Source organism: Hirundo rustica, chromosome 21 (genome assembly GCF_015227805.2).
Source record: "Hirundo rustica isolate bHirRus1 chromosome 21, bHirRus1.pri.v3, whole genome shotgun sequence".
Classification (NCBI taxonomy): Eukaryota; Metazoa; Chordata; class Aves; order Passeriformes; family Hirundinidae; genus Hirundo; species Hirundo rustica.
The window spans coordinates 7,041,882-7,056,334 of record NC_053470.1 but is presented as its reverse complement, the minus strand read 5'-3'; the positions used below and the strand labels follow the sequence as shown (position 1 = coordinate 7,056,334).

Sequence of the window (14,453 nt, the reverse complement as noted above, 5' to 3'; positions counted from 1 at the left end):
TTCCCCCGGGGTTTTAGATCTTGCTGTGGAGGAGTGGGAAAGGCTGTGCAAGAGGGCAGCAGATGAGGAACTCCTCCCTGCTGTGTTTTCAGTTTGGTGTCTGCACAGGCACCTGCTGGCAGCCCCCGGTGTGGCCGTGGCAGCACAGACTGAGCCCCCAGCTGCTCCCCCAGGGCTGTGGGCCATGGCAGGCTGTGCAGGGTGGTGCTGCTTCCTTAGGTGCTTTGGAACCAAGCTGGGGCTCTGTCCTTCCACGCCAGCTGGGGAGAAGATGCATTTGGACCTTTGTGCAGCCCTCAGCACGGTGCAGGCTGGATGGGCACTGCATCCCTTGAACATCCAGTGTGTGGCCAGGCAGGTGAGGGCTCACCTTCTGCTCACCAAGATGCCCTTCTGGGCCTGCCCCATGTTGTGGTGCCAGTCATGTCTGCTGGGAAGGAGCAGGCTGGTTTTGCTGGTCACGTTTTCCTCACCACTCCTGCTGGGTATAGAGCTTATTGGGTACCACTGCCAAATAATTCAGATTATTCCTAGTAAGCCTTGAAATCAAATTGCAATGGACACCTGCTTCTCATGCAGAACCGTGGTGTTATCCCATGGCTTAGAGCCCAAGTGAGGTGTGTTGCCCTGAGCTGCAGATTTCAGAGCTTGCACTGGGGCTGTGCTGCCTCTCCTGCCCTGTCCCGGGGCGCTGGCTGGAGGAAAGGGCATAGCTGGGATTGTCCTGGAGCTGAGGTTCCCAGCAGGGATCTGAGAGCAGGACAGGCGCTGCAGCCTGCAGGGGTCAGGACAGCAGTGCCCTGGCTGTAGTGGAGGCTTTTAGGTATTTCCCTCAATAGGTTTCAAACACAATCACCATCAGTCCCTCCACAAAGAGAAAGTCTTCATTATGCAAATTCTCATCTTAAAGCTTTATTCATGTGCTTCCTGGCAGGCTTTCCTTTAATCTCAAGAGCGAGATTGCTTGGAATTACCATACACCCTTGTTAATTGCATTAAAAAAAAAAATTCAGCAGAGGTTGTTTTTGCCATAATCAAGAGTGATTTTGATTAGTACTTCTGAAAATCAAGAATTCCACTGTTTCACTGAGAATAGAGGGCAAGGACAGCAGCATTCCCTCATCCCCTGCAAGGAGCAGGGGTCATCCCAGTGGGGGGAATGTGTCCCACTGCTCTTTACTGGTCGTGCCCCAGGCTGGAGTGATATATCCCCAGCATCAGCTGTTGGTCTCACTGCTGGGGTGCATGCAGGGAGCTGCTTCTCCCACAGAGCCCTTCCACCCCTTGCCCTGGCGGGCTGCTGACACCTTGTTTGTGCAGGGCAGCCAGGGTTCCTGCCAGCAGCTGAGGAGACAGACTGGAAGTTCAGAGTCTGCTTTTCAAGGCAGGGCTACCTCAAGGAGGAGGAGGAGGTCTGTGCTGAGGAGGCAGCCTGGCCTCTCTGCATGGAGCAGTGCAGCTGCACAGGAGCTGCCCCTGCAGCACTGCTCCCCTACACACATGGAACCATGCTTTGGCCTTAGCAGTCAAGAATTTGGGACTCGAGTAAATTTCCCACACATTCGGCAGCGGCGGAGGCATTGGTGAGTCTGAGGCTCTGCTCTGGCCAGTGGTGTTGTGCCATCGCCTGCACCAGGAGAGTTCCCTGGGGACACTCAGTGCTGCCCCGGGCACCCCAGCTGCTGCAGGGCACACCCATGCCCATGGAGCAGCAGCCATTTACTCCCCACAGACATCTGGGGCTGTGTCTCTGCTGAGATGGCAGAAACCCCACTGCGAGGATGCAGCCCAGAGGTCCAGCAGCACGGCTCTGCTCCCAAACCCCTCCTTGCCCAGAGGTGCCAGCGCAGCTGTGGGTGCCCAGCCTCAGGGAACCACCCGTGGGTGCCAGCATCATCACCTGGGGACACCCTTTTGGCTACCACGGTACTTGCTCTCCTGCTTTCCTCCTGCTCCCCTGCCCTCTGTGTTGCTCTAAGGTGGATGCATAAAAGTCAGGCAGTTGGAATTACTTTCTGCTGCCCTTGTAGCTGCTTTGCATTCTCCCGTAATCTCCCGGGCTGTCAATCTCGTGCCGTCGCAGGCTCTCTACTCCCAGGGAAGCTAAACACATATATATTGCACAAAGAGATCCGTGGGCTGGCGCTAAAAATGGAATACACCTCTTCTCCGAGTGCTGCAGACGGCCTGGCAATGTACTGGGTGTGAATTATGATACTGTAATTCAAGCTTTGTCAAACAGTGGGGCTTAATTAGAATATATATATAATTGTAAAAACTAAAAAGCTGACGAGTACAATTGTGTGTTTGAGCTGCCTGCTACAGAAAATAATGAGGAGAGAATACATTAAGGCACAAAAACCTTCTACCTTCAAAGAGCAGCCAGCTCTGATTAAAAAAACCACCGTCTAGGCAAGGGGGCTCAGCAAGAGGTGGGGGAGTCCGCAGTGCTGGCTTGGCCATAACTCTCAGCCCTGTTCTACAGCTTCTGCTGGACACGGCTGTGTCCCCCACCTCCCCACTCTGGCTTTGGGCGATTCATATTGGGTGCCATGCGATGCCCCAGCTTGGTCTCTGTGCATTGTCAGATTAAATAAAAATATGGAAAACGTATCTCCTTTGCCTATTCCCCCCGCTCCGTAGAACTGCAGTCCCATGGGTGCTCCACTTGGTTGGTGGCACACGGGGCTGGAACTGCCCCACATTGCCCCACGGGATGTGCATTTTCTCCCAGCAGCCAAAGAGCAGAGTTCCTGCAAAGACCCAGTGCAAGGGTAGGGAAAAAACAAGACCCAGACTCTCCAAGTCATCAGCCCCAGCAAGGATCCTGTACTGCTCCCCAGCACTGAGCAACCAGCACAGGGGGGTTGTGCATACCTCCGCTATTGTGGGCCTGCAGCAGGTTGTAGGTGGGGATGTCCTACAGGGGAGGAGATGTGTCAGGGCATGCACAACCCCGACTCTGCTTCGTGGGCAATATTCAAACTCTGCTGCAGCTCAGCAGCTTGCAAGTGCTGATGTGTAGGAATGGGCCCCAACCTCTCCCAAAAGGTATAAACCTGTAAAGATACTCGGTGCTGTGCACGAATGCCCATCAGAGGATGAGCTTTGGAAGCTCCACTCCTGCAGCGACTATGGAGCAGTGTCAGGGCCCCAGGAGCAAAGGGATGCCTCCAAAATACCTGCATGTGCACGGCAAACATGCGTTCCAAGAGCTGGAGGGGTTTTCAGTGTCTGGCCATGAAGCACCAGATTTGTTACCACTCAATAACAGAGCGAAGGGGTGAGGAGAGCATTCCATTCTTATCTGTTGGAGCGAGCAGGGGAGTTTGTGTGCCTGTGATGGCAGCGCTTGGTTACTGATCAATAAAAGGTCTAATACATCTCTGTAACACCCTTTGCATGAAATAGGGATGTTGTCAGCTTCAATTAACTGGCAGTCCCCAGCGCCTCGGGGAATCTTGGAAAAGGATGTCGGTTTGGAAAAGCCCTGGGTAGGGGCTGTGCCAAGCACTGCCCTCCCTGGGAAGGTTTTACTGGGCAAGTCGGTGCATCCATTGTTTTCCCAACCCTCCCTTGGGCAACATTCCTACCTCTCCTGGGAATGCCCCCAGGATGCAGCTCCAGCCGAGGACTCTTCGGCAGTATTTGTTTACCTCAGCCCCGTGAGGATGGAGGGCCCTGAGCACCTTTAGCCCCCCCTTGGATCCCTCATGTGCCATCTGGCTCTTTGGAGAGTGGTTTTGGAAGGGCACCCTCCTCTCATCCTGCAGGGAGAGTTGCCAAGGGGAGCTGTCCCCAAACCCAGGGAGGTTGTGTTTCTCAGCTGGCAGGTCCAATGAGCCCCCCAAAGCCAGGCAGGGGGAGCCCACTTTTTGGAACACTTGTTTTCCCTGCCAGACACATGTCCCCGCTGGGGGAACATCTCTGTGCAGCCCCACAACCCCCACAGCCCTTCATTAGAAGGTGTGAGCTGCACACACCCTGCAACTCTCTGCTCCTCCACTCGGTATTTGTGCTGCTGCAGCAAAGGCCAAGCATGGGGCGGATGCATTAACACAGCAAGTCAGTACCTTAACAGTGACTGAATCACGGAGAGCAGAGGGAGAGGAGGGCTCCTGGCACGTTGATGCGAGTTGGTGCTGCCATCACATCCCTCCTGCCAGCTCACATGGTGACAGAACATCTTCCTCTTTCGGGTTGGTAACGCTCCTCATCCCACCAGAGACGCGACGTGGGTTTCCCCTTCTGCCTATTTTTAAGCGTGCTTTTAAATAGAAAGACAAAAATGATGGAGTCCTGTTAGTTCCTGGAAATCCAGTAAAGACTAGGGGAAAAAACGTTCTGGGAAAGGAGGACTGCACAAAATTGTCAGGCTAACAAGGCTGGGGCAGTTGGCCAGCACAGTGATGTGTGTTGAGTCTCAGCAGGGATGTTGGTGGTTTGGCAGCCCCCTGTGCAAGCCCTGGAGCTGGACAGGTGTTTTTCAGCGCTGTGGATTGTCTTGCACATTTCTGACTTTGCTCCTTTGCCCTGACAGACCACTTGTTAACCCTGCAGCTTCACCCAGGCTCTCAGAGCAGGAGAGCATCGCCCGTCTCACAGCGCCAGCATTTCACCAGCAATAAGGCCCAGGGGGAAAAGATTCTGGGAAGGGAGGAGAGAGGCAGAGGCATGGAAAGAGGCTGAGGGTGGCAGGCACAGCCCTGCTGTGCTGAGCAAGAGGCTCTCCCTGTGGATGTCACAGGGATTTTCCCTGCATCGCCTGCTGCCGGCCGTTCCTGCAGGCTCGCAGGGAAGCGTTGGCATCGTTCAGCTCCATGAGAAACGCAGCGTGGGCTGGGACACTCGTTCTTTACACACCCCCTCCAGCAGCGCCTAATGTCGAGCCTTTTCCAGAGGGGAGAAGCTCACAGCGACTTCCCAGCCCCTGCCCTGCACACACATCAGTTTAACAGACAGCAGACGAGATGAGAGGTGATGTGTGAGTGAGTGGAAGCGGAACTGCAGCTGTTGCAGTACTTAGTGACTGCTCTCAGCAGAAGTTTTTCACTGAAAGGCTGATACCTGCTTCCTGATGGACTGGTGCCTTCCCATTGTTATTGTCCTTGTCGGTAAAGCTTTAAATTTATTCATGAAGCACGCTGGAGCTCAGGTGGCAATAGCTAAATCCATTTAGCAGTAGGAATAAGAGGAAAGCCATTTTAATGTTCTCTTGCAGTGCTGCAGTACTTAGCAAACCCAAAGGATATTAATTACTCAGCATGCTCCGAGATGTAAAAGCATGAATTTATCAAGACAAATACATTCAGAACTAGGATAAGTCAACAGTAATTAATGCCATGCAAAAAAGAGACGGAGAAAGGAAGGATTAGCTGGCCCTGTTGCAGGAGAACATGATGCAGCCCTGAGTTATCCCTGGGATATGGGACTGGAGTTGTGGTGAGGCATCTCTAACAAAAATATCTGCCTGTGCCTGTCACGTATATCCCTGGGATGGGGCTTGGTCCTGGTTCACATTTCCAAGGCAGAATGATGCAGGCAGCCTCTGAAATGCTAAGTCGTGCTTGGCAGCCAGCAGCAGCTTTTTCATGCAAAACCTTTGATGTTGGAAGGCACTTGAGAAGAAGAAGGGCATAGGGCTTTTTCGTTTGCCACCGAATTTGCCTGCAGTGTCCCAGTGTTTTCATGGTGTTTAGCAATCACATAATCGTGAGCACAGCCAGAGATGAGTGGCAGCTCGAGACATGAATTGGTAGGCTGCCCTTGACAAATGTAAACATAACGTGTGTCTTTATACCACATCCATTAGGGCAGGCAAATGGAAAATCCAGAGATGACTGCTCTGCATTTAACAGTCACAGCATTTGGAGAAGGCTGATGTCTTCCTCATCACCAGTGTTGGGTCAGGCTTGGAAAAAAACAGCAAAAAAACTAAAGCAATTTGATCAGGCAAGTCTGGCCATGCCTTATTTAAAGGTGGTTTACTCTGTGTGGAGTGAGTACAGCCCAGGGCTGATTTTTTTGTCTGCAGGTCATGGGGATGACACAGATGACTTCAACCTAGAAGATGCCCTGTTTGACCCTGTCACCAGGCGACGTAAGTCACATTTATGCATTGTTTTAAAGAGGAGAAAACAAGTAGCTGTAAATCGATGTGACTTGTTCTGTGGGATCTGATGCCGGTGGGAGGGTGGGAGAGGACACCACTGCCTCATCCTCTCTGCCTGAGGGACACAGGGCCTGGGTTTGCACCCAGGGGGAGCTGGAGACAGTCCTGGAGACTGTGAGGAGCCACAGAGGCACAGTACACCTGTGCTCTGAGATAGCGATGAACTCACCTTTTGGCTTCCTTGCATCCCTCAGTAATGCCTACCCCCAGGCCTGGCCCTGGTGGGCTGGAAGCAGTGCATCACCCACTCCCTTCCCCTCTGGGGGGGTGCAGCTGGCTGTGCTGGCTCCATCCCTGCTCCCGTGGCACTGTGGTGCCTGGGAAAGCAATTGGCACCCGAGGTCAGTGCTCTGCTTTGCTGGAGTTCCAGTGCAGCCCATCAGCCAAAGGAAACTCCCCGCTGTGCACCCACACCCATCTCAGGCTCCCGTGGCCGTGGAGATGCTGTGGCAGAGCTGCAAATGCCAGCACCCAGGAGCCCTCGCTGCCCACGCTCCCCAGCAGTTCGTGGTGGCTGTCCCCAGACCCAGCAGCTGGCAGGGCAGCAGTGGGGATTGCTCCACGAGCAGCCATCTCTGGGATCAGGCACAATGCACCCACACGTGTCCAGGGGAAAGCTGAGACAGTGTTTGAAACCTCTTGTGCCGTAGTCTAACAGCAGATGGACACTTGTGCTGTGCTACTCTGGAGTTTCTGTGGAACAGAGGATGCTCTCTGCAGCTCTCCAGTGTGCCAGGACAGGCTGTGGGGTGTCAGACTTGGTCACAGGGCTGATGCAGCTCATCTGGGATTTTGCAAAAGCCCTTTAATGCACGTGAGGAGACCTGGTTAGAAGTGACTAATGGCCACCTCCTGTGGAAGGAAAGTGGTGTTCTCCAGGCTGCAGTCCCTGCAGGGAGGGAATGGAAGAGGCAGCAGTGTCCCCATGGCCTCCCCAAGAGCTGCATCCCGCTCTGGATTGACGGTGTCAGCCCCAGAAAAAAGCAAACCAAGGCTCTGCAGTTGGGTCACACCAAACCATACCAAGCCCAACAGCACCACTGCAGTCTTATGGAAATTAATTAGGGAATGGAGCAGCCACAGCTCCTGCTCATAATTTATTCATATACTTGGTAATGCCAGCCACAGTTAATAGGCAGTGGTTTCCATATTGCTCCCTCCCTCCCTCAATGGCTAGCTGGAGCCTGTTTTAGCTCAGGAGCAGCCGGGGGGGGGCTGGGATCTGAGTATCAGGGTGTCACTGAAAACCCTCCAGCTGACAGGGAATCCTCCTGCCTAACGCAGCACAGCAAATTACGTCACTGGACTGACTGACCAGGCCAGGGACACCAAAACATTGGCGACTCACTGCTGCTTCCTGCACTGTTCTGTGCTGTATCCTGCCTTAGAGCAGATTGTTGCGCTCCCTGCTCTCCACCAGCTCTCCTCCCCACGGAGCACCAGGCTCCGTTTTCACTCCTGGCAGTCCTGATCCCTGTGGCCACACATTGTGTGCAGGGTGTCCGTGACCCCGCGCCCTGAGTTTACAAATGCAGATGTCAGGAGTTTGTGGTGAAAATCTTTGCCATTCATTCTCAATCCAGAGGTGACATTTTTGGTGATGCTATGATTAACGCTTTTCCTCCCCATCTGTTTTGTCACAGCCACTCCCAAGGGCCCCAGAAGGCCGGCAGGTGGGACAGGTGAGACCTTCTTGCATGCACATCATCTCAGCTCTGTGTGGGGTGCAATTCCCGTGGGAGTGAGCTGTGTGAGCCCCCACGGGCTGCCCGTGGGTGGCTGAGTGCTGCTGCCTCAGCAGCTGCTTTGGGACCCCTTTACTTGCCCTTAGGGAAGCTGGAGCTGGTGTGTGCACCTGCACTGCTCCTGTGCAGCCAGAGAAATGCAATATTGATATTTCTGTCCATGCTGAAGGTGAAGGGCAGCGGAGCATTTACAACCGAGGCAGAATTTCGCACACTTTGCAGTATCCTAATGGAGAAGACACAAATCACTGCTCAGCTACACAAGGGCTTTTGTTCCTGTCTGCATGGCACCTGCTAGCTTTCCTTCCAGGAGGAAATCTGGAGGATATTTTCCTTCCTTTTTTTTTAATTCCAAGATATCCCCAGGCTCCATGGGAAGTCCCATCTTGGTGACACTTTCCCATCCAGGGGAGCCTGGCTCTCTGACTGTTGGTGCACATCAAACGTGCTGGCTGGCCAGCTCCCAGCAGTGCCACGGTTGAGGAAGCTCCCTTAAATTCACACAAGGTTCCTCGCCAGCAGCTCCTCTGGCCAAAGAGTCCTCGTTAAAAATACAGCACGGTCACAGGAGCCCAAGGGTTGCTCAGCCCCGCTGGAGAAGCCTGCAATAAACTGCATCAGAGGAGCTCTCAGAAGTAAATCCGCCCACCCCTGCATGAGGATCTTGGCACAAATTTAGGCAAAATCAGCTGTCTGGCTCCTTGGCCAGCACGCTCTTTGCTAGGGACAAGAAAAGCCAAGTGCCAGAGGCACGGGCAGGGCTTCAGCGTTTGGATCACAGCCCGAACGAGAGGCGGTTCAACCCAGTGAACTCTCCCTGGGAAATGGACACGTGGAGGCTGAGGCTTTGTCCCAGCCAGTTGCTTCTTCCCCAGGGAGTGTTTTTTGGATGAATAGATTAGTAGATTGCCGTGCCCTGGCCCCTCTCTGTGCATGCCCTGCTCAGCTCAGGGTTACTCACGGGCAGCTGCCACTGGCTCGGTCCCACAGCCCCTTCTCATCTGCACCAGCTCTCAGGAGATGCTGCAGGTACCAGCAGGACTCCCCCAAAAGTGAACTATTTTGGGATTGCTGGGGCTGGGCAGCGGCCACAGCTTGGATGGGGAGACTGAAACGGTTGCCAGGCTTTTCTGAAGCTTTTGTCATAGGTCACGATTGAGCAGCAAAGTGGCTGGATGCCCTTTCCAGCTCCAGCCTGATGTGGGAGGCCCTGGCAATGGTGCAGCACCCTTGCACAACACCCCCAGAGCGGGGTGTGTGCCAACAGCCTTGTGCTGTCCCCGCAGACAGCGGTGTAACAATCCCTTCTCTCCTGCAGACTTCGATTTGGCTGATTACTTTGACACGCCTGTGGAGACCACCACCAAACCAGCCAAGCCGACTCCCAGGCCCTTCCCCAGGCCAGGGAAGCCAGGTAATGCAGAGCTCCTGCAGGCTGGAGCATCCCCAGGGCACCCAGAGGGAGGGGTGCCCCCGGTGCCAGCTGGAATTGTGTCAAGACCAGAGCACTGAGCTGGCCCAGGGCAGCCCCAGCCTCCAGCAGGTGGGGGTTTCCCCACACAGCACTCATCTGAACCCGCGTTTCAGAGGATAAACATCATTTTGGCCTTTTTTTTTTTCTTTCCTCCCTTCAGACAACGGCTTTTGGGATGTCATTCGCACGACCAAGCAGCCAAAAACTACAAGAGCCCCTCCTAAACGTAAGCCAGGTGAGAAACATCTCCACAGCCCCTGCTGCTGGCACAGGGGGAGGATTTGGGATGTGCCATGATGGTGGCACTGCCCTCACCCTGCTACTTCCAACCTCTGCTCTGTTTGCTCACCTGAGACACCTCTAGAAATAAACAAATATCAAAAGTCACAGAGAGGACAGGGCATCTGACCATTACCCTGCATTTCTTGGGGGACCTGGGTGGTTTCTGGACCTCGTTTCATTCCCATGCTTGCTGGGAGTGAGCTGGTTGTGCTCCCCATCATGGCCCAGCCGTGTTGGGCTCCACTGGCAGACACACTCAGGCTCAGGGCACGCTGTCACCTGGGCATTTTTCTTTCTCCCCACGCAGGCTTTGGGTTTGGATCAGAATGACCTCAGGAGTGCACTGGTGGGAGGGCTGAGGAGCTCAGCTGGCTCTGTGCTGGGGTTTTAGCTGCTGTTTATCTGGGACAATATCCTCTGTCTGAGCCAGGCAGCTCGTGGGACCAGCTGAGAGGAGAGTAACTCCAAGGAATCAAGTCACAGGCACGTGAGCAGGGTACAGCCACCTCCCTCCCTTCCTCTGGCTGGGCGCTCAGGGCACCACTTTGGCTCTGACTTTTCCTACTGGCCTCCTTTATCTGACTGCCTGGCACTCCAGCTGTGGGGACACTGTTTTTGCAGGAAGGATGTGGCACTTCCCACCACAGCAGTGCTGGGGGCATGGAACAGGACAGCTTTGGAAGATCTGCCATGAGGCCCCCTGGCAGAATTCAGAAATACTTGTGTCTGGAGCTTCATCTCTTTCAACAGTGTTTTTTCCCTGATTAATGAATTAATTGCAGAGTTCCTTAGCCTATCACCATGCTGCTAACCCTGGTCTTGTTTTCTAGAAAAGGATCCTATGGATTTTGACTTGGCTGATGCCCTTGATGATAAGAACGACAGGAAAGACCCTGGGAGGTCGGACGTAAGGCCAGGTGAAGGTAGGCTGACCTCTCCTCTCTGTCCTGCTTGCTACCAGCCCTGCTGTTCCCTGGGACCTGCAGGACCTTCCCAGCCTGACACCATTCCCACCAAGTGATGGGATAGAGAGGAACAGGTGCTGCCTGCCATGATGTCCTGTCCACTGCAGCATCCACCACCCCTGTCCTGCCTGCTCAGGGTGGGGACATTTCCACAGGCAGCTTCATCCTGGGGAAGGAAGGAGCCTCTTCCTCAATGCTGCCTGGCAGAGAAGAGCTCTTCTAACAACTTGCTCCGTGTCTGTGTGCAGTTTTTGCCCCCAGGGTCTCTTCTGGTCCATGAAGTTGTGGTGGTTGTGCTGAGTTCCCCCGTCCCTGTACCCGATGGCTCTTTAACCTGGGGTTCACAGCCACTGCCAAGGTGTAAATCTAGAGCAGGCTCAGGTCCTGGCCTCACACACCCTATGGGCTGGGAGGGTTCTTTCTCCATCTCTGAAACACTCTGGTGAATGAATCATTTGTCTGTGAGGATTGTTCCCCCGAGCACTGGAGCTGGGAAGCAGACTTTGCACGGCTGCTTTATTGATGTCAGGATGGCTGTATACCCTGCTCACAAGCCTAATTAACAGGCAGGTATTTTATTACATTGTATTAACTAGGTGACTTGTCTGCACTTCAGTATTCTGGGCTTGCTGAGTTTTCAGGCTCCTGCAGGAAGGGCTGAGGCGTTGAAGTGCTGGAATGTGGCGCTGGCCACAAACCAGCACACACATTCCCCCAGCATCGCTGCTCCCCGGGACCTCTCCAGGTTCAGGCATACTCAGGGCTTTCATTCTTTTCACACTCATTACTGAGCCCATAAATCTGGTTTTTTTGTGGTAAGCTGATGAATGAGGCAGTCTCTTCCACGCTTTAAGGCAAAGGAAATCCTTCCCAATGTCCAGCACAGAGGAGGAACCTTTTGCTGTCTCTGCTCCCATCGCTCCCCTTGCTGCACCCCAGGGCTCCCTCTGGGCCTGGAGCTGAGATGTTCCTCAGCACCACTCCTTCAGCTGCACATTCACACACCCTGTTTCTCTGGCCTTATCCTGCATTCATCAGGCTTGCCCGCTACAAGGTCACTTTTTCATGTGTACCAAAACACGCTGGTGCTCAGTTTTTCCCCTGGACTGTTGTTTCCCCCTGGGAAGGATGAGGGTCAGCTCCTGCCTGCAGGACCCCAGGCCCAGCTGGTGCAGCCAGGTCCCCAGCGATGTGGCCACAACACACACGAACCACTTCTTCCTGCCTCCTCCACCCTCAACCGAGGCTGACCACCAAAACATTTAATGAACTCTTAAATTATCAGTCACCACCACTCTTAAAAAAAAATCAGTCATTTCAGTTAAAAAAAGAACACAGTAGCATTTAAACTAGTCAGTTATTACCCCTTCTATGACCTTAAAGTAATTCAGGGTTAACATCTGGTAGCTGTGAGAGAAGCAGTACTACTTTTGACCAGTCCCAAGTGGGGAGGGAGCAGCCCATGATCCCAACCTCTGGCCCAGCTGTGGCTCCCTCAGGTGCCAACCACTCTTTGTTCCCGTTCCTTTTAAAGGATTTTCAGACGATGACCTGGCCAGCATTGTGGATGGCGGCTACAGCCCAGACAAGAAGAAGGGTAAGTGGTGACCTGTGTACAGTTGTTTTCTTTAGCAGTCCTGGCTTGGGGTTACCCCCAGCCCCTACAAAGAGCCCTGAGCACAGCAGAAGGGGCCTCAGCCACGGAGCCAGGGGAAAAGTTCTTGGCCTCTGTGATCACACCTGGTGCCAGCCATTGGAGATGCTTGGTTTTGACTCCGTGGAGGCTCTGCAGCTCCAGCTGCCACCAGGGCACACAGGGCCTGTGTCTCCCCATCACCTGGAGGGCACCCTGGTGCCACGCGTGGCTGTGTGCCTTTGTTTGCCTTCCCCACACGACCACCAATGTCTGCGACAAGGGGGAAAGCCAGCAACGATCGGATCACAAGGATCCACAGCATTAAATATGAAAAGCAGTCACATAAAGAGCCGAACACCAGCAGCCTAATCAACATTTAATAAATCCCTGTGCCAAGGACAAGACTCATCAGAGGCATTAACACAGTGCTGACCTGCTTCCATAAATTCAGGATGTGACTCGGCAAGGACTGCAGGTTCCAGTGGGAGCAGCTTCTCCTCCCAGCCCAGTTTCTCCAGGGAAGGTGATGTCAAAAGAGATTTCAAGCCAATTGAGGGGTCCCGGACGTGAAGGGAAGTCACCTCCCTGTGATGGCCCCTGCGTGCTGTGTAACACTCTGACAGCCCTTCAGGTGTTCCCCTGACACTGAGCAGTGGAGGTGAGGGTAACTGTCGGACACAGGCAGAGGTGTCCCACGCAGAGGATCCCCAAAACTCCCCCCATGCACACACAGAGGGAGAGGAGCAGCTTCAGAGCCTTCCGAAGCAAAAGCCAGCAGCCCAGCGGAGCGTGGGGCAGCAGAAACGCTGCACCCCATGGAGACACCTGCCCACCCCCAGGCCAGGGCTGCCCTGCCACCCCTCCCCTGTGCGTCCCAGAGCAGCAGTGGGGCGAGCAGAGGGGCGCAGGGGCACTGACAGGATTGTGTCTCTGCAGGTGCCAGCGGCAACACCGACAACGACTACAGCGGAGGTGGGTGTGACACGGGAGGGTGACACGGGAGGGTGACACGGGAGGGTGACACGGGAGGGGGACACGGGAGGGGGACACGGGAGGGGGACACGGGAGGGGGACACGGGAGGGGGACACGGGAGGGGGACACGGGAGGGGGACACGGGAGGGGGACACGGGAGGGGAGCTCTGTGTGTGTGTGTGTGCAGTCACAAATCTCTGTGCCCACAGTGGAGGGTGACACGGGAGGGGAGCTCTGTGTGTGTGTGTGCCTGTCACAAATCTCTCTGTGCCACAGTGGAAGGTGACAAGGGAGCAGCGCTGTGTGTGTGTGTGCCATCACAAAGCTCTCTCTGTGCCCCACAGTGGCAGAGACAGGGACAATCGCTGGCATTGCCAGTGGCCTGGCCATGGCGCTCATCGGGGCAGTCTCCAGCTACATCTCCTACCAGCAGAAGAAGTTCTGCTTCAGCATCCAGCGTAAGTCCTTCCCCAGGGCACACAGCCAGCACACAGCTTGTTCTCACCCTGAGCCCCCAGCTGGCACAGCAAAGCCCCAGGCACAGGTCACTGAGCTCCCCCGTGTCAGGCTTTGCACAGACAGGAACCCCCCTGCAGCAGCAGCCCCAGGAGCCACTGCCACCCCCGGGCTCACACTGCCCCTCACACCCCACACAAACACAGCCCAAGACCAAACCATCAATACCAAACACAGTAAATATGAAAAACAACCCACATCCCACCCCAAAATAAACAAACCAACCCCCCCCCCAAATCTCAGCAAGCAGTAAAAACTCACCAGGTTGCAGGGAAGGAGGCAGGGGCAGTGTCTGCACCTTTGGCCCACTGCAGCCTCAGCAGGGGTGTGACAATCATTGCAGCAAACTGCAGACTGAGCTGCAAAACTTAATATTACCATAAAACACCTCTTGCACGAGCTGCCCCTTAAAGCTGCTTGGTGCAAGCACTGCAGGAGAGTTCTCAGCCCACAACATTCACCTGACCAGGTGGGCTCCTGCAGCTCTTTCTGGGAGGGAAGCTACAAGCAGCTGAGTTACCAGCTCTTTTTTTTTTTTTTTTTTTTTTAATTAATCAATTGAAATCTCCTGTGAGTCCCATTTGCTCAAGGGAAAGGGTGTTTGGGGTTGGAAATGTCTCTTGGAATCATGCTATTTTCCCAGTTGTGCCTGAAACAAACAGCATTTTGGTAAATTAGATCAGCAGGAAA

The 14,453-nt window shown here is 54.3% G+C and overlaps 1 protein-coding gene and 1 long non-coding RNA gene across 2 annotated transcripts in view; one reads left to right on the top strand and one right to left on the bottom strand.

Annotated features, from left to right (window-relative positions):
- The window catches only part of CD99L2 (CD99 molecule like 2), a 28,327-nt gene that overhangs the window by 8,042 nt on the left and 5,832 nt on the right, over positions 1-14,453 (top strand). The window contains exons 2-9 of the mRNA XM_040083950.1: positions 6,035-6,100; positions 7,816-7,854; positions 9,236-9,331; positions 9,552-9,626; positions 10,504-10,596; positions 12,173-12,235; positions 13,211-13,246; positions 13,592-13,705. Of these exons, the coding sequence (XP_039939884.1) occupies positions 6,035-6,100; positions 7,816-7,854; positions 9,236-9,331; positions 9,552-9,626; positions 10,504-10,596; positions 12,173-12,235; positions 13,211-13,246; positions 13,592-13,705 (582 nt within the window). The remainder of the gene's footprint in view (positions 1-6,034; positions 6,101-7,815; positions 7,855-9,235; positions 9,332-9,551; positions 9,627-10,503; positions 10,597-12,172; positions 12,236-13,210; positions 13,247-13,591; positions 13,706-14,453) is intronic.
- LOC120762015 (uncharacterized) lies at positions 7,782-14,227 on the bottom strand. Its single transcript, XR_005703796.1, has 2 exons — positions 14,025-14,227; positions 7,782-8,529 (listed from the first exon to the last, which is right to left on the bottom strand). It is a non-coding gene; the product is annotated as an uncharacterized LOC120762015 (long non-coding RNA).